Raw genomic sequence first — 20,072 nt, 5'->3', positions numbered from 1 at the left:
CTCAGTGACTTCAGCTTGGGTGATGAATGAATCAACCTCTGAATCCTCAGCCTCTGCTTCCTCGATGGAAGGCGTGTCAGTGGGATTGAGGAGATCCTCGAAGTATTCCTTCCACCGCCCGACGATGTCCCCAGTCGAGGTCAACAGCTCCCCTCCTCCACTGTAAACAGTGTTGGCGGAGCACTGCTTCCCCCTCCTGAGGCGCCGGATGGTTTGCCAGAATTTCCTCGAGGCTGACCGGTAGTCCTCCTCCATGGCCTCCCCGAACTTTTCCCAGACCCGAGTTTTTGCTTCCGTGACCGCCCGGGCTGCAGTCCGCTTGGCCTGCCGGTACCCGTCAGCTGCCTCGGGGGTCCCCCGAGCTAGCCAGGCTCGGTAGGACTCCTTCTTCAGCTTGACGGCATCCCTTACTTCCGGTGTCCACCACCGGGTTCGGGGATTGCCGCCGCGACAGGCGCCGGAGACCTTACGGCCGCAGCTCCGGACGGCCGCGTCAACAATGGAAGTGGAGAACATGGTCCATTCGGACTCAATGTCTCCAGCCTCCCTCGGAATCCGGTCAAAGCTCTCCCGGAGGTGGGAGTTGAAGACCTCCCTGACAGGGGATTCTGCCAGACGTTCCCAGCAGACCCTCACGATACGCTTGGGTCTTCCAGGTCTGACCAGCTTCCTCCCCTGCCAGCGGATCCAACTCACCACCAGGTGGTGATCAGTTGACAGCTCAGCCCCTCTCTTCACCCGAGTGTCCAAGACACTCAGATGACACGACTACAAAGTCGATCATTGACCTCCGTCCTAGGGTGTCCTGGTGCCACGTGCACTGATGGACACCCTTATGCTCGAACATGGTGTTCGTTATGGACAGACTGTGGCTAGCACAGAAGTCCAATAACAAAACACCGCTCGGGTTCAGATCGGGGAGGCCGTTCCTCCCAATCACACCTCTCCAGGTAACACTGTCGCTGCCCACGTGAGCGTTGAAGTCCCCCAACAGAACGATGGAGTCCCCAGTTGGGGCACTTTCCAGCACCCCTCCCAGGGCCTCCAGGAAGGCCGGGTACTCTGCACTGCCGTTCGGCCCGTAGGCCGAAACGACAGTGAGAGACCTATCCCCGACCCGAAGGCGCAGGGAAGCGACCCTCTCGTTAAGTGGGGAGAACTCCAACACATGGCGGCTGAGCTGGGGAGCTATGAGCAAGCCCACACCAGCTCGCCGCCTCTCACCATGGGCAACTCCAGAGTGGAAGAGAGTCCAACCTCTCTCAAGGAGTTGGGTTCCAGAGCCCAGGCTGTGCGTGGAGGTGAGCCCGACTATCTCTAGTCGATACCTCTCAGCCTCCCGCACAAGCTCAGGCTCTTTCCCCCCCAGCGAGGTGACATTCCATGTCCCTAAAGCCAGAGTCGTCGTCCGGGGATTGGGTCGCCGGGGCCCCCGCCCACGGCTGCCACCCAAATCACACGGCACCTTCCCCTTATGAACCCTCCCGCGGGTGGTGGGCCTACGGGAGGGCGGGCCCACGTCGCTCGTTCGGGCTGCGCCCGGCCGGGTCCCGAGTCTGCACGTGTGTTAAAAAAAAAAAAAAAAAAAAAAAAAAAAGATTAAAAACCTTAAGTAATTGGTCAGAGATATTGTTAGCAGTTAGCGGTTAGTTTGCTAACGTGTTTGTCCTCGGCGGCCACCGTCACTTTGCAGACGGGAGAGGTGAGTGAGTGAGCGCTGCAATCTAGAATCTGAACGCTGGATGTCACGGTTTAGCCCCAATAGCCTAGCTACTACATACTGAGGCTTTAAAGGACTTTCTTTTCTCTTTTTTTTCTTTCTTTCTTTCTTTCTTTTTTTTTTTTTTACTAAAAATGACCTCAGCAGTATGAAGAGAAAAAACACCCCTGTTCACTTCCTGAAATGCAGAAGACGACGAAGAAGAAGAAGAAGAAATGAGATTACCTTCATGATAAAGCAAATTGTTGCATTACACGAGACCAGATTGATCCAGACAACAAGGGAAATATCCAGGTCGTTCTCCAACTTTCAAAGGTAAAGTTTGTGTCATAGTATTTCTTACAATCTATTTATAACCTCATTCATGAAAACTGTTAAATTATTGATGACCACTGACTGCAGTCACACACACACACATCAATAGGCTATATGTATTTATATGTGTATATGTATTGAAAGTCTTGATGTCTAATTAAGAGGATGAGTGGGTTATTGATATTATCATTAGTAACAAAAGAAAGTAACTAAGAGACATAACCTACAGAAACATTCACAAACAAGAAGCCTGACATACTTTTCCCCCTCAATCAGCACACTGTGTGGTTAGCTGGGGGCTATAACTAGGCTACAGGTGTCGCAGTCACACACGCGCACATGCACACACACACACATACACACATAAAGATGTTCTACTCTCAAACAACAGGTTTCACACTGAAGAATGGAGGATTTCTATAACAACACCTCGCTGCACAAAGGTTACAACGCCTCCATCAACCACAACTGGGATGAAGAACTTGAGTTTACTGTGGTAACGTGCATCATCATCAGTATCGGCCTCCCACTGACCCTAGTGGCCATCTATGGACTTTACTCTCAGGTGAGAACTTAGTTCATGACTGAGGAAGAGTTGCATGACAAATTCATATGAGTGCAGTTTTCAGCAGAACAAGATAAAAACATGTCATCAGTTTCCAACCACTGTGTTTACTCTTCTCAATGTTTTCCTGCAGGTCAGAGACGGTCAGGTGGCTCCGATCTACATCATCAACCTTCTCATTTCTGACATCATTCAGTTCTGCTGCATGATCGCTTATGTGGCAAAACCTCACAATTTCATCATCAAAGTAATCTTCAGTGTAATTCACACGTATGGTCTGACGGCCAGTGTTGGATTCATGATGTGTGTTTCCCTGGAAAGGTAGCTATCAGTCTACTCAGTGTGTGTGTAGCTTTCTCTGTCTGAACATTTTATGTTATTGTTACGCGTCCTTGGGTGTCTTGAAATGCGCTATATAAATCAAAACTATTATTATTATTATTTCATCATAATTCAGATGCTCCACAAACACGATGTGTGTGTCTGTGTATTACAGGTATTTGGTCATCGCCTGGCCGCTGTGGTATCGCTTCAGACGAAACATCAAGACCTCTGTTGTGGTCTGTGTCGTGGTCTGGATCCTTCCTTTTATCCTTCTACCCGCCTTTCTTAGTTATGTCTCAATGTTTATCTTTGGTCTCTTCTTCCTCCTCCCCCTCCCTCTGTTCATCTTCTCCCTGTTTGGGACCATTAAAGCTCTGTCTGCAGCCATCAGTGTCCCTCCTGATGAAAAACGACAAATTGTGGCCATTTTGGTTTTGGTGCTACTTATTTACACACTGTTGTTCCTGCCCTTCAGCATTGGTATCCTTGCAGTAAAAGAAATGAGCCGCCATGTTACCTTGATATTTGTTGCTGTACTTTTGTTAAGGCTCAGTCCTCTTGCAGACTTGTTTCTCTATGTTTTCAGCAGGAAAGGAGCTGCAGACAAGTTCTTGGCCTGTGTGTGTCATTGCAGGATGAACAGTGACACTGATATTAGCATGAATGATGTCAATTTATAGAAAATTGCTCCATGTAGACAGAGAAAGAAGGAAAGAGGAATGTCTCACTAAGCATATTCACTCTGCCATTATAACCACATGTATCATTTTTCCATCTGTAGTAAGTAGTAAGTTCTTTCTACATTGTTTATGTAATAAACAAAACAACATTCATCTTGTTTATCTTTGTTCATTTTAAATTTGAGCACCTTTCCTCTCACTCCTTTCTGACAACATTTCTCTCAGACAAATCTTACTTGTATTTTGTCATCAGGGCAGCTTTATTCTAACTACAATAAAAAACAACAGTGGAAGACAAAGACACAGAGAAGCAAAGCAGCTACACTTTATTGCAAGTTTCTAGTTTTTAACATGAATGTGACTCCCAGCAATGAATTCACTAGAAACCACTGTCTTCCTCAGTGGTGAAGATTAGATGAGGCAGAGATCACATCATTAAGGACCTCCCTCATGACTTATCATGCTGTGTTGCTCAATTACACATTATTAGACTGTGTGGATTTAAATGAGAAACAGCAGACTCTGCTAAAAGAAACTCATCCAGGTTGTGATCCAGCAGCTTTCAAATGTAAAGTTTCTGTTACATCATTTATCTCATTTTATTTATAACCTGATGAAAACAGTAAAGTTATTAACAGTAAAGTCTCTTTTGCTTTAAAGACCAGTGAACTGAGGTTGACAGCTTGAGTATCGTCACTGAACAATATCAGGTCGAGATTAACTCATTGAGTGCCAGCCCTTTTATAAAATGGTCAGTGCCATGTGCCAGCGTTTCGGGGCATTTTGAGTAATATTTCAGGTATTTGGATGTCTTTTGGTGTGTCTTTTTGTTACGAAGACAGTTGGTATCCATTTACAACCGTTACATGGACGTGCACTGCTACGCCGAGACCCCCTGTAACTCAGAGAAGCCATGGAGGACTCTGAAACTTCTCCCAGCCCTTAGTCGACATGAGGGTGAGTAGATAATGTGTGAAATTTCAATTTCGGGTGAACTATCCCTTTAAGGAAATGAACCACAGACACGATTTTGGCCTCTGTGTGTGTTGTTGCAGGATGGACAGTTACAGTGATATTGTACGAGCAGATCAACAGCATGAATGTTCACAGGTTGTTAGGCAAAGACAGAAGAAAAAAAAACAGAGGAAGTAAAAGACAAACTGACCAATGAAGCAATAAATTCAGTTACCCTCCATGGCCTTCATTTAATCTTCTAATTTAACTGGATATTATCTGTTTTGTATTTTGTTCTGTTATGTCTTTATTCCATTGCGTTTACTTTTACTTTTCTGTTAAGCAAATTGAATGACCTTTCTGTATAAAATACTGTCGAAATAAATTTGATTTTCCTTTTCTAAATTGTCATTGTTGATTAAATGATTGGATTTCTTCAGACAATTAATCATTGTGCATAGATAACATAGTTGATCATCATTGACTCAAACCTAAATAGCTAAAAAAAAAAAAAAAAAAACACTCCTCCACTTCCTAAACACTTTCAATGAATCATCAATTTCGTAATGCTGCTAAATAAAGCAGAGCATAGTGAATCATTTCTCAAGAAAAATGGTGTAAGGTCATCACATTTGGTGAATGATTTTATTAACCATATAGCATAACATAACATACAAACATAAATTAGGAACAATATACAGTACTATACAAACAATTAGGAGCTTAAGGGTAAATATTAAAAAGGTGATGCTTCCTTGTTTAATTAATTTTTCATGCTTGTGATTGATTGCTCTTGCCTTTCAGCTGGAAGAGATTGAATAATATAAAAAATAATAAAATAAAATAAAAATGCCATCCTGCCAAAGGAATTGATTAATGCTCTACTTGTAGAGCCTGTTTTGAGAGATGATGCTTCAGAAAAGAGCAGAAAGTGGAGCTCTTGTCTCAGTGAAACTATCAGAGATTAGCAACTGTCCAGTACATTTATTATCTCCCCTTTTCAAGAGAGATAAGAAGATGTAGATATTCGATGACAAACCGCCTTCATGACACAAGTTGCAAATTGTTGCATTAGACAAGACCAGACTGACACAGACAAGAAAACAGTCAAGAGGAATATCCAGGTTGTTTTCCACCAGCTTTCAAAGGTAAAGTTTGTTTCACAATTTTTTTCTCAATCTATTTATAACCTCATTCATAAAAACTGTAAAGTTATTGATGGCTGTAGCGTAGCCAGGTAGGGGGCGGGTGGGGCGGGCGCCCCAGGCCCAGGTTCACCATAGGCCCACTGACAAGGGGGTTCTTGAGGACCGATTGCTAGAACCACAGCAAATCTGTTTGCTTTGCTACTGTCAATTGAACCCGTCGCAGTACCCCTTGCAGCCCCCCTCTTCTTCGCTCTTTTCCTCCGCGCGCTGTTTGTGTTTGTGTGCACTGTGCAGGCTCATACAGCACCGCAAAGCACTCGCCCTGCTCATCAAGCTAGAGTTGTAACGGGCCTACCCGCGGTCGTTGAAGTGCAGACCCGACACGGACCGATACACTGATTATTGGGCCGAGCCCGGCAAAAAAAAAGAAAAAAAAAGCAGAATAAGCCAGATGGCAGCCCAGCCCCGGCCCTGGCCTGACCTAGCCATTACGAACCCGGCTCGAACCAGCGCGTCGGGTTGGGCTGTTTATGCTCATTTAATTGACAGACACTATCATTTCGCTCTGTGCACGTCCTCACACATAGAGAGAGACTCATAGGAGCTCAGCTTCACGACTGAGACACGAATAGCGTATTTCCTCAAATAATAGCCGGCGTTATTCAATTAATAGCTGGGTCTCACGGACGTTCAGTCAGGGGAGGCATTTGAGGCAGTGCCTCACCTACTGTCAGGAATAATTAAATTATTTAGTTAATCTAAGGTTTAATTATTTTTTTATTTCAGATAACTTTACCACAGGTTTAAATGTGTCAGCATTTGGTGATTTTCTCTGTTTACCTCCGGTCAGAAACCACTGTACGGTGTGTGTGTGGCTGACGCTACGCTGCCTCATTGCGTAACTCTACTGAGTGTGAGCGGCACGTACATTCACGTTGCTTTCGTGAAGTGTAAACAAACAGACGCCCCCTCGGTTTTAGCGTCCAGCAGTTTAGCGGCTAATTCAACAGCAGTGATGGATAACTGTACCGGAGAGGCTCAACAACTTTTTTTTAAACTTCATTTGAGGAATAAACGGCAGCTTTCACCTGACGGGAGACCAACGGCTGAGCTACGGCAGCTAACAGCTAGCAGGTTTTACCTACTTTTCTCTCTCTCTCTCCCTCCCTCCCTCTCTTCTTTACACATGCACAGCCCAGGTTGTCTGTCATATCTGTTGTAAACCTTGTAATAATAGCTTGTTGAGTACAGTTAACACTATTGTTGCTTTGGTTTGAGTGTGGATTAATTGTTAACGGTTTGTTGTGTAATGTGAGCGGTGGTTCAATATCGCGATCCTGTTATTGATGAGTTGGATTTTAATAACAGCTGATAACTGTGTAGATGGCGTGGATTGTGATGAGAAGGTGTTGCACACATTTTAAGAGTTATCTGTGCAAAACCTGTTTGTTGTGACTTTCTTGCGTGATGAGCTGATTTGCTGACTGTGAAGACTGAGAGGAGGGGACAGCATTGCACTGTCGGACCTGGGTTTCTGCTCCGTGTCCGGAGACGGACTGCAGAGCAGCTGTGAACATGTTCTGATTGATGGGGAGTGAAGCGCTGCGCCGCAATGTGGTAACTTATTGTTGATTTCACGGGTCTATTGTCAGTCTCATGTAGACAGCTGATAGTCTGTGTATGAGTCGGCAAGAAGTTGAGCACATAGTGACAGTCTGTCATGTGCGCATTTACAGTGGCAGCTTTGGTCTGGAGCCCTGTGTAGACTACATTTGTATCGCGCATTCCTAATAGGCCCACTACAGGGTCTCGCCCCATCTGCATGAACCAGTCAGCTACGCCACTGATTGATGGCTATACTGACTGTAGGTGGACAGTAATCTACAGTTAGTGCCTTTTTCCTCTCTTTTACTTTTGATATCATTAACTTGATTTTTTGTGCTGGATGCTGGATTAATAAAAAATATATATACTTTAGTGTAGTTGTACTGTGTTGGGGCTTTGGTAGATAATCAATGCAAGGCTATCAGAAACTAATAGAATATTAATATACATATTGTATGAATATCCTATTAGTTTCTGATAGCCTTAGTAAAGTTATCATCAGGATCAACATCCTGAAACAGGAAAAAACCCAGTGTTGATAGTGTTGTTCTCTCTGATTGATAATTAATTTGATAATTATGATCCGAATCATCACATCATCACATATGTATTTATTTACATTTTTGTTGATGCCTGTGGATGTGAATGAATCAGTGTTGTTATAGTCGTGCTGCCTCTCTGTATTATAACAAATTCAATTACCTCCTCTGCCAATGACACTTGCTCATGGAAAAATAGAGTACATTTATTCTGCATCAACAGCATAAAGAACATGGACTATTCTACAATTATATTCAGTAATGAATTAGTTTTACAATCTCTTTTTAATTTCATTCAGTTATCAGGTGATCACAGTTTGGTTACCTATTTATGGGAAGTTTCTGCTCCATTATATTCAATATAAACACTCAAAGAAACTAATTCCTGCAAGCACCGGATGGTACGTCTAGGTAGGCAGAGCTCGGTGACTGCTTTCTTGTGACGTCACAAAGTCACAGCAAGTCTAGGTTTAAGGCTCAGTTTTTGAGTACAGGCTGTGTTTATTTCTCAATGGACTGAGGTTTTTAAAACATTTACAGTCTTAATATAGACAGTAGACCTGCTTTATCATTACATGTCCTAATTAATATTGATAATTTACTGTGAATAATATTTATTGAAGTAATTTTCTGAATCAGTATTATTTTTAAAGGAGGAGATTAAATTATTTTTTGTTGTTGGGCAGAAAACATGACCTGACTTAATGTTTTTAAACAGTCAAACTGCAACTAGAACATTTTATTTGATGTTAAATGGCCTTTTTAGGGAGGAATGGGAGGAGGGATGAGTGGAGGAGGAGGAATGGGAGGAGGAGAGATGATGTGTGTGTGATCACAAGGCCCGAACTCGAAAGATTTTAGGTTTGTGGGATGACCTCAGTTTTACTCACTAGACCCAAGTGCCTGATTCACCTCACAGCTTTAGTGTTATCGCCCAACGATGTGAGGTCTACATTAAAATACATGCTCTTCTCTCTAACAACACATTTTATAGGAAGATGGAAGATTCCTACATTAACAACTCCTTGGTGGACGAAAGCTACAATAACACCAACATCAAGTACAATCAAACCGACATCAATGTGAAAGCTCTCTTCATCGGGGATGTGGTAATGTGCATCATCATCAGTATCGGCCTGCCACTGACCCTAGTGGCCATCTATCAACTTTACTCTCTGGTGAGAACTCAGTTCATGACTGAGGAAGAGTTTGATGACAAATTCATGAGTGCAGTTTTCAGCAGAACAAGATAAAAACATGTCATCAGCTCACAACATGTTTCCAACCACTGTGTTTACTCTTCTCAATGTTTTCCTGCAGGTCAGAAACGGTCACGTGGCTCAGATCTACATCATCAACCTTCTCATTTCTGACCTCATTCAGTTCTGCTCCATGATCGTTGAGGTGGCAAAACCCGGCGATGACATCACTGTCTTAATAATCTTTAATTTTATTTACACGTTTAGTCTGATGGCCAGCGTTTGCTTCATGATGTGTGTGGCCCTGGAAAGGTATCTCTCAGTCTACTGTCAGTTTTGTTTCAACATTTTATTTCATCATAACTCAGATGCTCCATAAAGACGATGTGTGTGTCTGTGTATTACAGGTATTTGGTCATCGCCTGGCCGCTGCGGTACCGCTTCAGAAGACACATCAAGACCTCTGTCGTGGTCTCTGTCGTGGTCTGGATCCTTCTTCTTGTCTTTCATATTTGTTACTATTTTGCGATTAGTTCTGAATTCAGACAAATCACCATTGATATTATTTTCCTCCTTCCCCTCCCTCTGTTCATGTTCTCCCTGTTTGGGACCATTAAAGCTCTGTCTGCAGCCATCAGTGTCCCTCCTGATGAAAAACGCCGAATTGTGGCCATTTTGGTTTTGGTGCTTCTTATTTACACACTGTTGTTCCTGCCACTCATCATTTTTTTACTTGTAGAAGAAGAGAGGAATTTCATTTTCCTGTTTGTCGCTGAGCTTTTGATAAGGTTCAGTCCTCTTGCAGACTTGTTTCTGTATGTTTTCAGTAAGAAAGGAGCTGTAGACAGGTTTTTGGCCTGTGTGTGTGGTTGCAGGATGAATAGTGACAGAGATGTCAGCATGAATGATGTCAGGAATTGTGTCTTCTGTCATCCTTAATGGTGAAGATCAGATGAGGCAGAGATCACATGTTAGGCACCTCCCTCGTGACATATTGCTATATTGCATTGCTGCAAAATGCATAATCATTTATGATGCATAGCCTGCAAAGCTAGTTCAGGCAGACAATTCAAGCTGCGCCCATCCTGATCAGCTGTTCAGTCAGGGTTATTTAAACCCTCCAGTTTACCTGCTCATCCCTGGTTATGCTGCTGCTGCTGCTGCTGCTGCTGCTGCTGCTGCTGCTGCTGCTGCTGCTGCTGCTATTTTTCTGCTCTGCTCTGCTGTTGCTATATCTCGTTGCTGCTGCTGCTGCTGCCCACAAAGTTTTGCAAACCCACCACCTCTCTATGATCTGATCCCCTGCAGGGGGTCTGCTTCATTCCCTGTAATGTCTGGCAAAGCAAGTCATTCAGGGAACGAATAACTGAGACAGAGCCTGACACTAAACCTGCTGCATCCATGCTCTATGCTGTGTTTCAGCTTGCCATGCTTACACTCAATGAATTATTTGTTCTCATTTCAGAGTTTTCTGGCTGAACTATAAATCACTGCCTCCCTCTTCCTCAGTAGCAGAGATCACATCATCAGTAACCTCTTTAAAGACATATCAATACATTGCATTAAAGAGTATTATACTGTATGAATGCAGATCTATTTATATACTTTGATTATGAATTGGTTGAATTTTAATAATTTATTGTCGTTATTGTTTTCCCATTCTGTCCATCTAATGGGTTTTTTGTTAATCGTTATGTACAATTCAGTATTCCACAATTTGATGTTTGATGGGACTGAAATGGGTTCTTTCAGGACTTCCTTTATGGTTTTCCCGGTCTTTATTGTATTTTTTTATGATAAAGTTAGCTGATGTTGTTTTTTTTCATTTTTGTCAAAAAGTGTACATAATAAGTTACTGGGGCTTACCTGTGCATTTTAAAATTGAGCGCACGCTTGTTCAGGGAAATTTTGCTTATGTGATATATATATAGGAACTTTGAGTTGCTAAGTACTATTTTTTTTTAAGTTTGATAGGTTGAAACATGCCTGTTTCTTTTGTACTGTAAGTTTCATGTATTCATTCTTGAAGGTTTATCTTGCCATATAAATTTGGATATTTTTTCTGTCACAGTTTCTCTATGTCTTTCTCTGCCTACATGGAGCAACTACCTATACGTTGATATCATTCATGCTGATATCTCTGTCACTGTTCATCCTGCAATGACACACCTGTTGGTATGGAATCACTGATTGGGGGGGCGACACGTAGACGAACAGGCAGAAGCAGCACTATTAAGAGGCTAGGGGAAGCTTATAGCCTAAAATTGTCACAAAAAACCCAGAAATAAAATCATGTTTAGTCATGTTTGCAAAGACCGATAGGGGGAGCTCTAGTTGTGGTGCTTAGAGGCCTCAATTTTGAAGGTTCAGCATTTATAGCTCATAGCAAGAATGTCACTCTATTCACAAGAAAGCTATGTCTGTCTTCATTAGTGGTGAAGATTAGATGAGGCAGGACATCTACAACTCAATTGGCTACTCACTGAAAACATAAAACTTTTTTTTTTGTCTATTACTGTAAAAGTTCATGTATGTCATTATTACACTTTAGTTGGAAAAGCAAAGTTACTGTAATATTAGCTACTTAAATGTTACCCAAAATGCTTGGAGCTGCCAATTTGCAGGTTGTGTTCAGGGAACTATCAAATTCAAACTATCAATCTTTTTTTAACTTCAACAATATAAAGAGGAAAAAACATCTCTGTTAACTTCCTGTGAGGCGGAGATAAGAAGGAGTTATATTCGATGACAAACCACCTTCTTGACAGAAGTTTCAAACTGGTGCATAAGACAAGACCAGACGATAAAACAGTCAAGAAGAATTTCCAGGTTGTTTTCCACCAGTTTTCAGGTTTGTTTCACATTATTTCTCTTACAGTATCTATTTTTAACCTCATTCATCAAAACTGTAAAGTTATTGGCAACCACTGACTGTAGGTGGACGGTAATATACAGTTAGTGTCTTTTTTCCGCTCTCTTTCCTTTGATGTCATTAACTTAAACTTAGCTCGACTGTGTGTTTGTATGTGTGTTGGGATGACCTCACAGCTTTAGTATTATCACTGAATGATGTGAAGTCCAATTAATTACATTAACTCTTAAACAACAGTTTTTATAGGAAGATGGAAGATTCCTACATTAACAACACCTCAGTGGACAAAAGCAACAATAACAGCAACATCAAGTCAGACGGCAAAAGAAACATCACCGACATCATCAGGAACACTGTGAAAGCTTTATTCATCAGGGATGTGGTGTTGTGCATCATCATCAGTATCGGCCTCCCACTGACCCTAGTGGCCATCTATCAACTTTACTCTCAGGTGAGAACTCAGGTTGGTGGTTCGAATCCCGCTCTATCCCGGTTGCTGCCGTAGTGTCCTTGGGCAAGACATCTTACCCACCTTGCTCCTGATGGGTCGTGGTTCGCGCCTTGCATGGCAGCTTCCGCCATCAGTGTGTAAATGTGTGTGTGAATGGGTGAATGTGATGTACTGTAAAGCGCTTTGGGTATCATTCAGGTATAGTAAAAGCGCTAAATAAAATACAGACCATTTACCATTTACCATGACTGAGGAAGAGTTTGATGACAAATTCATATGAGTGCAGTTTTCAGCAGAATAAAATAAAAAAAACATGTCATCAGCTCACAACATGTTTCCAACCACTGTGTTTACTCTTCTCAATGTTTTCCTGCAGGTTAGAAAGGATCACGTGGCTCCGATCTACATCATCAACCTTCTCATTTCTGACCTCATTCAACTCTGCACCATGATTGTTGATTTGGCAGCCCCTGCGAATGACGTCATCACACAAACCTTACTTTCAATTTACATGTATAGTCTGATGGTCAGCGTTTCCTTCATGGTGTGCATCGCCCTGGAAAGGTAGCTATCAGTCTACTCAGTGCGTGTAGCTTTTCTCTGTCTGAACATTTTATTTCATCATAATTCAGATGCTCCACAAAGACGATGTGTGTGTCTGTGTATTACAGGTATTTGGTCATCGCCTGGCCGCTGTGGTACCGCTTCAGACGAACCATCAAGACCTCTGTTGTGGTCTGTGTCGTGGTCTGGGTTTTTCCTCTTCTATTTGTTCTACCCATCAGTCTTGGAGTTTATCCTGAGGCAATGGAAATCATCCTCGGTGTCTTCCTCCTCCTTCCCCTGCCTCTGTTCATATTCTTCCTGTTTGGGACCATTAAAGCTCTGTCTGCAGCCACCAGTGTCCCTCCTGATGAAAAACGCCGAATTGTGGCCACTTTGGTTTTAGTGCTACTTATTTACACACTTCTGTTTCTTCCTGCCATCATTTTGTTACTTGCAGAAGAAGGGAGGAATAATGATTCCTTCAGTAAACTGACTGTCACTTTAATAATGTTCAGTCCTCTTGCAGACTTGTTTCTCTATGTTTTCAGTAGGAAAGGAGCTGTAGACACGTTTTTGGCTTCTGTGTGTCGTTGCGGGATGAACAGTGACAGAGATCAGCATGAATGATAACATTGTTGTCCTCTGACATGATTCACAACATCACGTCTGACTATACAGTATATTCATTGAAAGCACAACGTTTTGTTTTCTCTTTTTGTCTATTAAAAGTCCATGTATAACTTTATTACACTTAAAGGGACAACAAGGAGTTTTGGAAAGCAAAGTGTTTTCACACTACATTTCCCTTGAGCCTCCGCGTGCACAGTGACATTTTTGGACCGGCACACGACAGACGTCTTGCCAAGAATGTTTTCATTCATCAAGAATGAAAGTTGGAAGTTCGAAGCCGATCAGATACCGTCGTAGTTCCGACCATAAACGCAATTCGGCTAACCCTAACCCATTAACAAGTGTGGGTAGCGGAGATTCATCCACATTAATATGAGACTTTTTTTTATAACCAAATACAAACTCCATGTTCTCCCTTTAAGTCACAAAAGCAAAGTTTATATAATTCTTATAGCTGAGATAATCTGCAGCATCACTCTACCATCTCATTTTTACATTTTTATTTTGTCTGACTTCTGCTTTTTTATTTATTTTTTTTACTTTTTCCCCATTTATAAAGAGTTTCAGACTAGAACTGTAGCTTTTGTTGTAAGTACTCTCAACATTATTTTTTAAAATAAACGAAACAGCATACAACTTGTTTCACTTTATTTTTTTGTAAATTTGAGCACCTTTGGAAACCTCCTCCTTCACCACTCCATATGACCATGTGACGAAGACCTCATCACTGCTAATGACATATAAATGGTGATCAGAAACCATATCATTGCCCTCTGTTATTATGGTGAGTGCACGTACTGCACTAGACACATTTTAAAAACATCACATATGAACCCCCCACAGTATCACAAAAAAAATGCACCACAAATTTCATATTACTTATTTTACCGGTGACATCATGGTCCTTCCTTCCTCTATGACAGGGTTCAAACAAGAGCAGCTGCAAAATGCTGCCTTATATGGTGAAAGCAGCTACATGCGCAGCTGGGTAAATGGTCAGCCATACCATGTCCCACTGAGGTGGAGGGGGATTTTGTCTTGGGGTTAATGTAATGTATGTTATGGTGTAACTGAGTGATGTATGTGATGGATTGTGTTTTTGTCCTGTCGTTATGGTGTTAATGTGGAAACGAACTGGGCAGTTGTGGAGGTCAGAAATATAATTTGATGTTCTAATTTGACTTTGGATTGTCTTGGAGAGGGGCTTAGCATTTATAAGGCTCTTGTCAACAAAGCTCTCGAGTGAGTATTGGTGAAAAATGGCCACACGTGGTGAATTAGTGATTAGGGTCCGGGCAGCTAAGCTGCCGGGACACTATTGTATTCCTAGGAATTCTTCTTCTTTCTTTCTTTCTTTCTTTCTTTCTTCTTCCAAGGAAGTCATACTTCCCATGGGCGAAAACTCACCAAACTTCACAGAAACATCCGACCCCATGCCAGATTCACTCAACTCCAAGGACATGTGCCCCCCCCTCCTAGGGGGGGCACAATAAGCGTTTAAATTTAAAAACTTTAAAAATTCCTACCAAACCAACAGTAGATGCTACAGTGTTGAAACTTCACCACAATGTAGCCTCAATACTGCTGAAACTTTTGTCCACTTAAACTCATTACAAATTATGAAGTCCATCACTCTGTTTTTTTCAATAACTGTAAAACTTTTAAAATGTATCTCCTCCCACAATTTTTGCTCAATTGTCACCAAACTTGCTACAGAGCATCTCCAGACCGTCCTCCACAAAACTTGTTTCTCGGATTTTTGATTAAGCAAAAATTGAGCCTACAGTGCATGAAAACGTTTGACTGTAAACACTACTGTAAACATATACCATCAAATTCTTGCTAAATACATTTTCAAACTTCCTGAAAAAAAATGAGAATATTCTGGAGTCATGGTTGATGAAGTTTGGCAAATATCAGAATTTTAATTCAAAAACTGAATTTTTGAGAACATTTTGAATTCTGCTCTCATGGGAACAACTGCAATCAATGTGAGTGTGGAATTTTTAAACATCAGATTTTCTCTTATGAAGCAAAACACTTATCATTAAAAACAAATCACCAACATTTCCATGCTGTCAAGATGCAATTTATGTATTATCAGATTTTTGTTTAGATGACTGAATTTCTGAAATTTTGACCATTTCATCACAACAGCTGCCCGGGCACTGGCTCACCTGAGTGGATAAATGAAGCTACACAGCAGGTCTCACTACCAGCTAATTAGCTCAGCGAGTTAGGAGCTGGTTCTTGGTGTCAGAGGTTGTGGGTTCGAGACCCAGCAAGGGTGATGATGATGATGATGATGATGATGATGACAGATCAAAATGTCACATGTCCTCAAGCTGTTTTGCTGTCTAAATGCAATTTATGTGTTAACAGATTTTTGTTTAGATAACATAATTTCTGACTTTATGACCATTTTTGAAATCTGCCTTTACAACAGCTGCCCGGGCACTGGCCCACCTGAGTGGATAAATGAAGCTACACAGCAGGTCTCACTACCAGCCAATTAGCTCAGTGAGTTAGGAGCTGGTTCTTGGTGTCAGAGGCTGTGGGTTCGAGTCCCAGCAAGGGTGATGATGATGATGATGACAGATCAAAATGTCAGTTGTCCTCAACATGAAACACAAGACAATTGTCCTAATGGTGGCATCACAGCAAGCTTCTAATTTTAAAAATCCAAATAGCTTGGACTGGACTATGTGCGAAGGCTCCTAACATCTTAGAGTCACAGTAGATGTTTAACAAATACATATCATTACCTCAAAAACTGATTTTTCTTTTTACTGTGGTTTCAAATCTGCCTACACGACAGTGAATGGCTTACTCAATTTGTGAAGCCACTATTGCACTCCCACTTGTCAATTAGCTCAGTGCGATAGGCAACGGTCTTTGGTTCCCGAGGTTGTGGGTTCAACCCTCAACTGGTCCAAATTGGACATTATAAGGACAACTGTCTTGTCTTCCTATTCTCCTGTTTGTTGCTCAGAATTGCCAAAATTTGCCCAAAAGTAGCCCGGACCCGACCCATCGCTGCGCAGCAGCTATAATTTGATTTGTTTTGGCTGTCCTGCCTTCACTCGATTTCTTTTCTTTTTTTGTGACTGAAGCCATCTTATTTTAATTTCCTCTGAAACAAACACATGCATATTTTTGGGGAATAAATTGTGTGAAAGTAAAAGCCTTTTTTACCTCAAGCAATAAATGTACCATCAAACTCATTGTATCGCTAATATATTTTGTTCATATGTGTTACGCCCCAGAACTTGTTGGGCCAGAGGGGCATAACAATGGACCCAAACAATGACCCAAACACAACGGCACTAAATTAACTAAAAGAGATTTAATACAAAACAAACAAAAGCCAAGATGGGAGGCAGGCAAGCCCAGCAGTCCCCACGCACCCACGCTGTGGAGGGAGCAAGGAGAGGGAGAGGGAGAGGGACACAGACAAGCACAAGGCCGAACCCCTATCGGCCGTAACACCCCCCCCCCTTAACACAATGAACAACATGTTACATCAAAACACCATACTATTTATTTATTGCAATATCTTAAACAAAAAAGGACTACTGAACCTGGCCTCAACTCAAAACACCAACCACATGTATGAAATCCAACCCTGGGACTGCTGTCAGGACTAGACAAAGGGTCAAAGTGGATCCAACAACATCAAAATACAAAAAAAGGCCAACCAACGCACTGCCACTCGATGTAAGAGAGTGAGAAGCCAACAGTAGCCTTCTAAGTGGGTGCCACTCCCACCAGATACCAAAATGGCTACCACCATGAGGGAAACTACGAAACAAAGGTTAACTCACTTACAACACTGCGGTGACTCGAGGGCAGCCACAACCTAGCAAACAGTAACACACACGTGACCCAACCAAAAGTGGACTGCAACAGCACAACACAAAAGAGGTCACACAGTAGCCACTGCTACACAAAATGTTGCCAACTTACACCTAAGCTGCAACCAAACGACCCAACGAACGTACTGTGCAGGTACCACACAAAAAGTCACATACCCAAAGTTACTGTTACTATTTTACACAGAATCCAAACGAAACTAGAGGTAGAGTCAACCCACAAGAGATTGTGATTACGCTGCTGTGCAACTCTGCTGAAGAGTGACGTTGTGGAGAGGCACCCTGTGATATGGTTAACTATCTAGTCTTCAGCGGCTTCCCGGGAGGCTTCTTTAAACGTTGAACTCTGCAAGTGAACAATGGACCAAGGCAAGGCCCACTGCCACACAGAAAACTTACCCACACCCAGGTTTCACCACCAAAAATAAGAAAGGCAAAATAACAAAGTGGCAAGAGTCTCTCAAGTAAACACAGACAGGCCATAAGATCACAGACCATCTTGAAAAGAAGACTACCACTACCTCACACAACAGCTACAGACTTTAACTTCACCTCATGGTTGTTCAGATCCCGGACGAGCCCCCAATTGTTACGCCCCAGAACTTGTTGGCCCAGAGGGGCATAACAATGGACCCAAGCAATGACCCAAACACAACGGCACTAAATTAACTAAAAGAGATTTAAAACAAAAACATAAAAGTGATACAAACAAATAACACAAACTAAAACAAACAAAAGCCAAGATGGGAGGCAGGCAAGCCCAACAGTCCCCACGCACTGCCCCTGCTTTCCAGTGTCAGCTGCAGGGTTCTTAAGCTCATCAGCCCAGGTGAGGCTCGTTGTCCTGATTGGGACCTGGGTGGAGCTGTGGAGGGAACAAGGAGAGGGAGAGAGACACAGACAAGCACAAGGCCGAACCCCTATCGGCCGTAACAATATGCATCAACATATTTTTGACTTTTATGACAGACAGTTGAGAGGCTGGAGGAGATGAAGGAGGAGAATAGGAGATATATATATATATATATATATATATATATATATATATATATATATATATATTAGGGCTGTCAGAGTTAACGCGTTAATCGCGATTAGATTAATTAAAAAAATTAACGCGATTAATTTTTTTAATCGCGGTTAATCGCGGCCCATTTTGTCCTCTGTCTGCTGGACTGGAGGACTGGAGTGTGGGACCTCCAGTCCAGTAGGTGGCGGTAAGGCACCTTCAAGTTGGTTGCTACACAAATATACACAGTCTAACATATATCCACAGCTCTATCCATTGATTTTTTGACGGCTTTGTTGTCAACAAATGCACATGGCCATGTATTGATTTTTTTGACATCGTCGGTTGTCAACAAATGCACGTGGCGATGTATTGATTTTTTGACGGCTTCTGTTGTCAACAAATGCACATGGCCAGGCAGAGGCGTAGCAAAGTAAAGGGCAATTTCCACTGGATGCAATTCGTTTCAATTGACCCTTTGTTGGCCTTCTGATTGGTCTGCTGTTCCACCAATCAGAGCGCTTCTTCCCATGTCACGTGTTGTGCAACATTCTAAGGTTGGACAACACTGGAATGAAACCCTATGAAACAAGATAGGTAGACAGCAACTTTTGGGCAAAAACTACTTTATAATTTTTCAATATGGTTAAAATGTGTGCCTGGGGTTCCTGCAATAGCAACTCACAATATCTGGAACGTATTTGAGTCATTTTTATCCCATTCCCCAAACACAAGACATCAATAAACATACTTAGCCTATGTAGCCTACTGTATATAATATTACTTTAACTTTCTGTTATGTATTTAGTTGAGCTTAATAATAGGGTTTGGGGGTGGTCCACTAGGGGGAGCTGTAGGCATAGGTCAGGGGTTAACTGTTAACAAAGTTTTGTTTGTTGTTGTTGTTGTGTGCAGTCCTCATGAGAAGTGAGCCTGTTTTCCCTGGCTGTACTTTGTGCTATTGAAGCTCATTCATTCTCCAGTCCACTCTCTGGTCGTGTTCTTTAACAGAGAAGATCTAATACCTTCAAAGTTATCTAGCAAACGTAACATTACCGCTACTAATGTCTTTTGAACTTTGTGAAGTTTTACGAGGAGAAACGGGAGATCGGCGGAGATTAAGCGTTAGCTTGTAGCTAACGTTAGCTAGCGCCGTTAGCTACTAACTAGTGAGTGACCAAAACAATGATTTTTCCCCATTTTTCGGAAAAGTCGGGTAATGCCCGTTCAATCGTTCTTTAGCCACGTCTGTCTTCTATCACGGACACCATTTTTCTGATATGTAAGTTAATTCAAATTTCCCTTACTAGCAATTTAAATCTTCCTAATTTTCAATGGTTTCCAATGGGAGTTGACCCTTCCGTGACCATTGTTTGTCCAACCTAGCAACAGTAACCGTGGGGGGCGGGGCCTTGACAAAGGGTCAATTCTGTGTGAGTTTCATGCATCATGTGTTATGATTAGGTACTAGGCCTGCTAGGTCTGGTCTAAAAGTTGTTTGTCTAGAGATTATAACACTTTGGAGGGTTGAAAGTCCAAAGCGCCATATATAATATTTTTAATAGAGATTAATCGCGAGTTAACTATGGAAAAAATGCGATTAATCGCGATTAAAAAAATTAATCGTTTGACAGCCCTAATAT

The 20,072-nt window shown here is 42.1% G+C and overlaps 2 protein-coding genes across 2 annotated transcripts in view; both read left to right on the top strand.

Annotated features, from left to right (window-relative positions):
• Positions 1-2,441: 2,441 nt before the first annotated feature.
• LOC146973148 (G protein-coupled receptor 68-like) lies at positions 2,442-3,604 on the top strand. Its single transcript, XM_085799071.1, has 3 exons — positions 2,442-2,600; positions 2,734-2,921; positions 3,097-3,604. Exons 1-3 carry the CDS (start codon positions 2,442-2,444, stop codon positions 3,602-3,604), a joined length of 855 nt encoding a protein of 284 aa, XP_085655197.1.
• Positions 3,605-5,662: 2,058 nt separating this feature from the next.
• The window catches only part of LOC146973147 (G protein-coupled receptor 4-like), a 21,944-nt gene continuing 7,534 nt past the window's right edge, over positions 5,663-20,072 (top strand). The window contains exon 1 of the mRNA XM_085799070.1: positions 5,663-5,706. The gene's annotated coding sequence lies outside the window, so the exon portion shown is untranslated. The remainder of the gene's footprint in view (positions 5,707-20,072) is intronic.

This window comes from Trachurus japonicus, chromosome 15, assembly GCF_045865225.1.
Source record: "Trachurus japonicus isolate A0001 chromosome 15, Traja_1.0".
NCBI classification, from domain to species: domain Eukaryota; kingdom Metazoa; phylum Chordata; class Actinopteri; order Carangiformes; family Carangidae; genus Trachurus; species Trachurus japonicus.
Note: the sequence above shows the minus strand (reverse complement) of the source record. Positions and strands in the feature narration are given on the sequence as shown.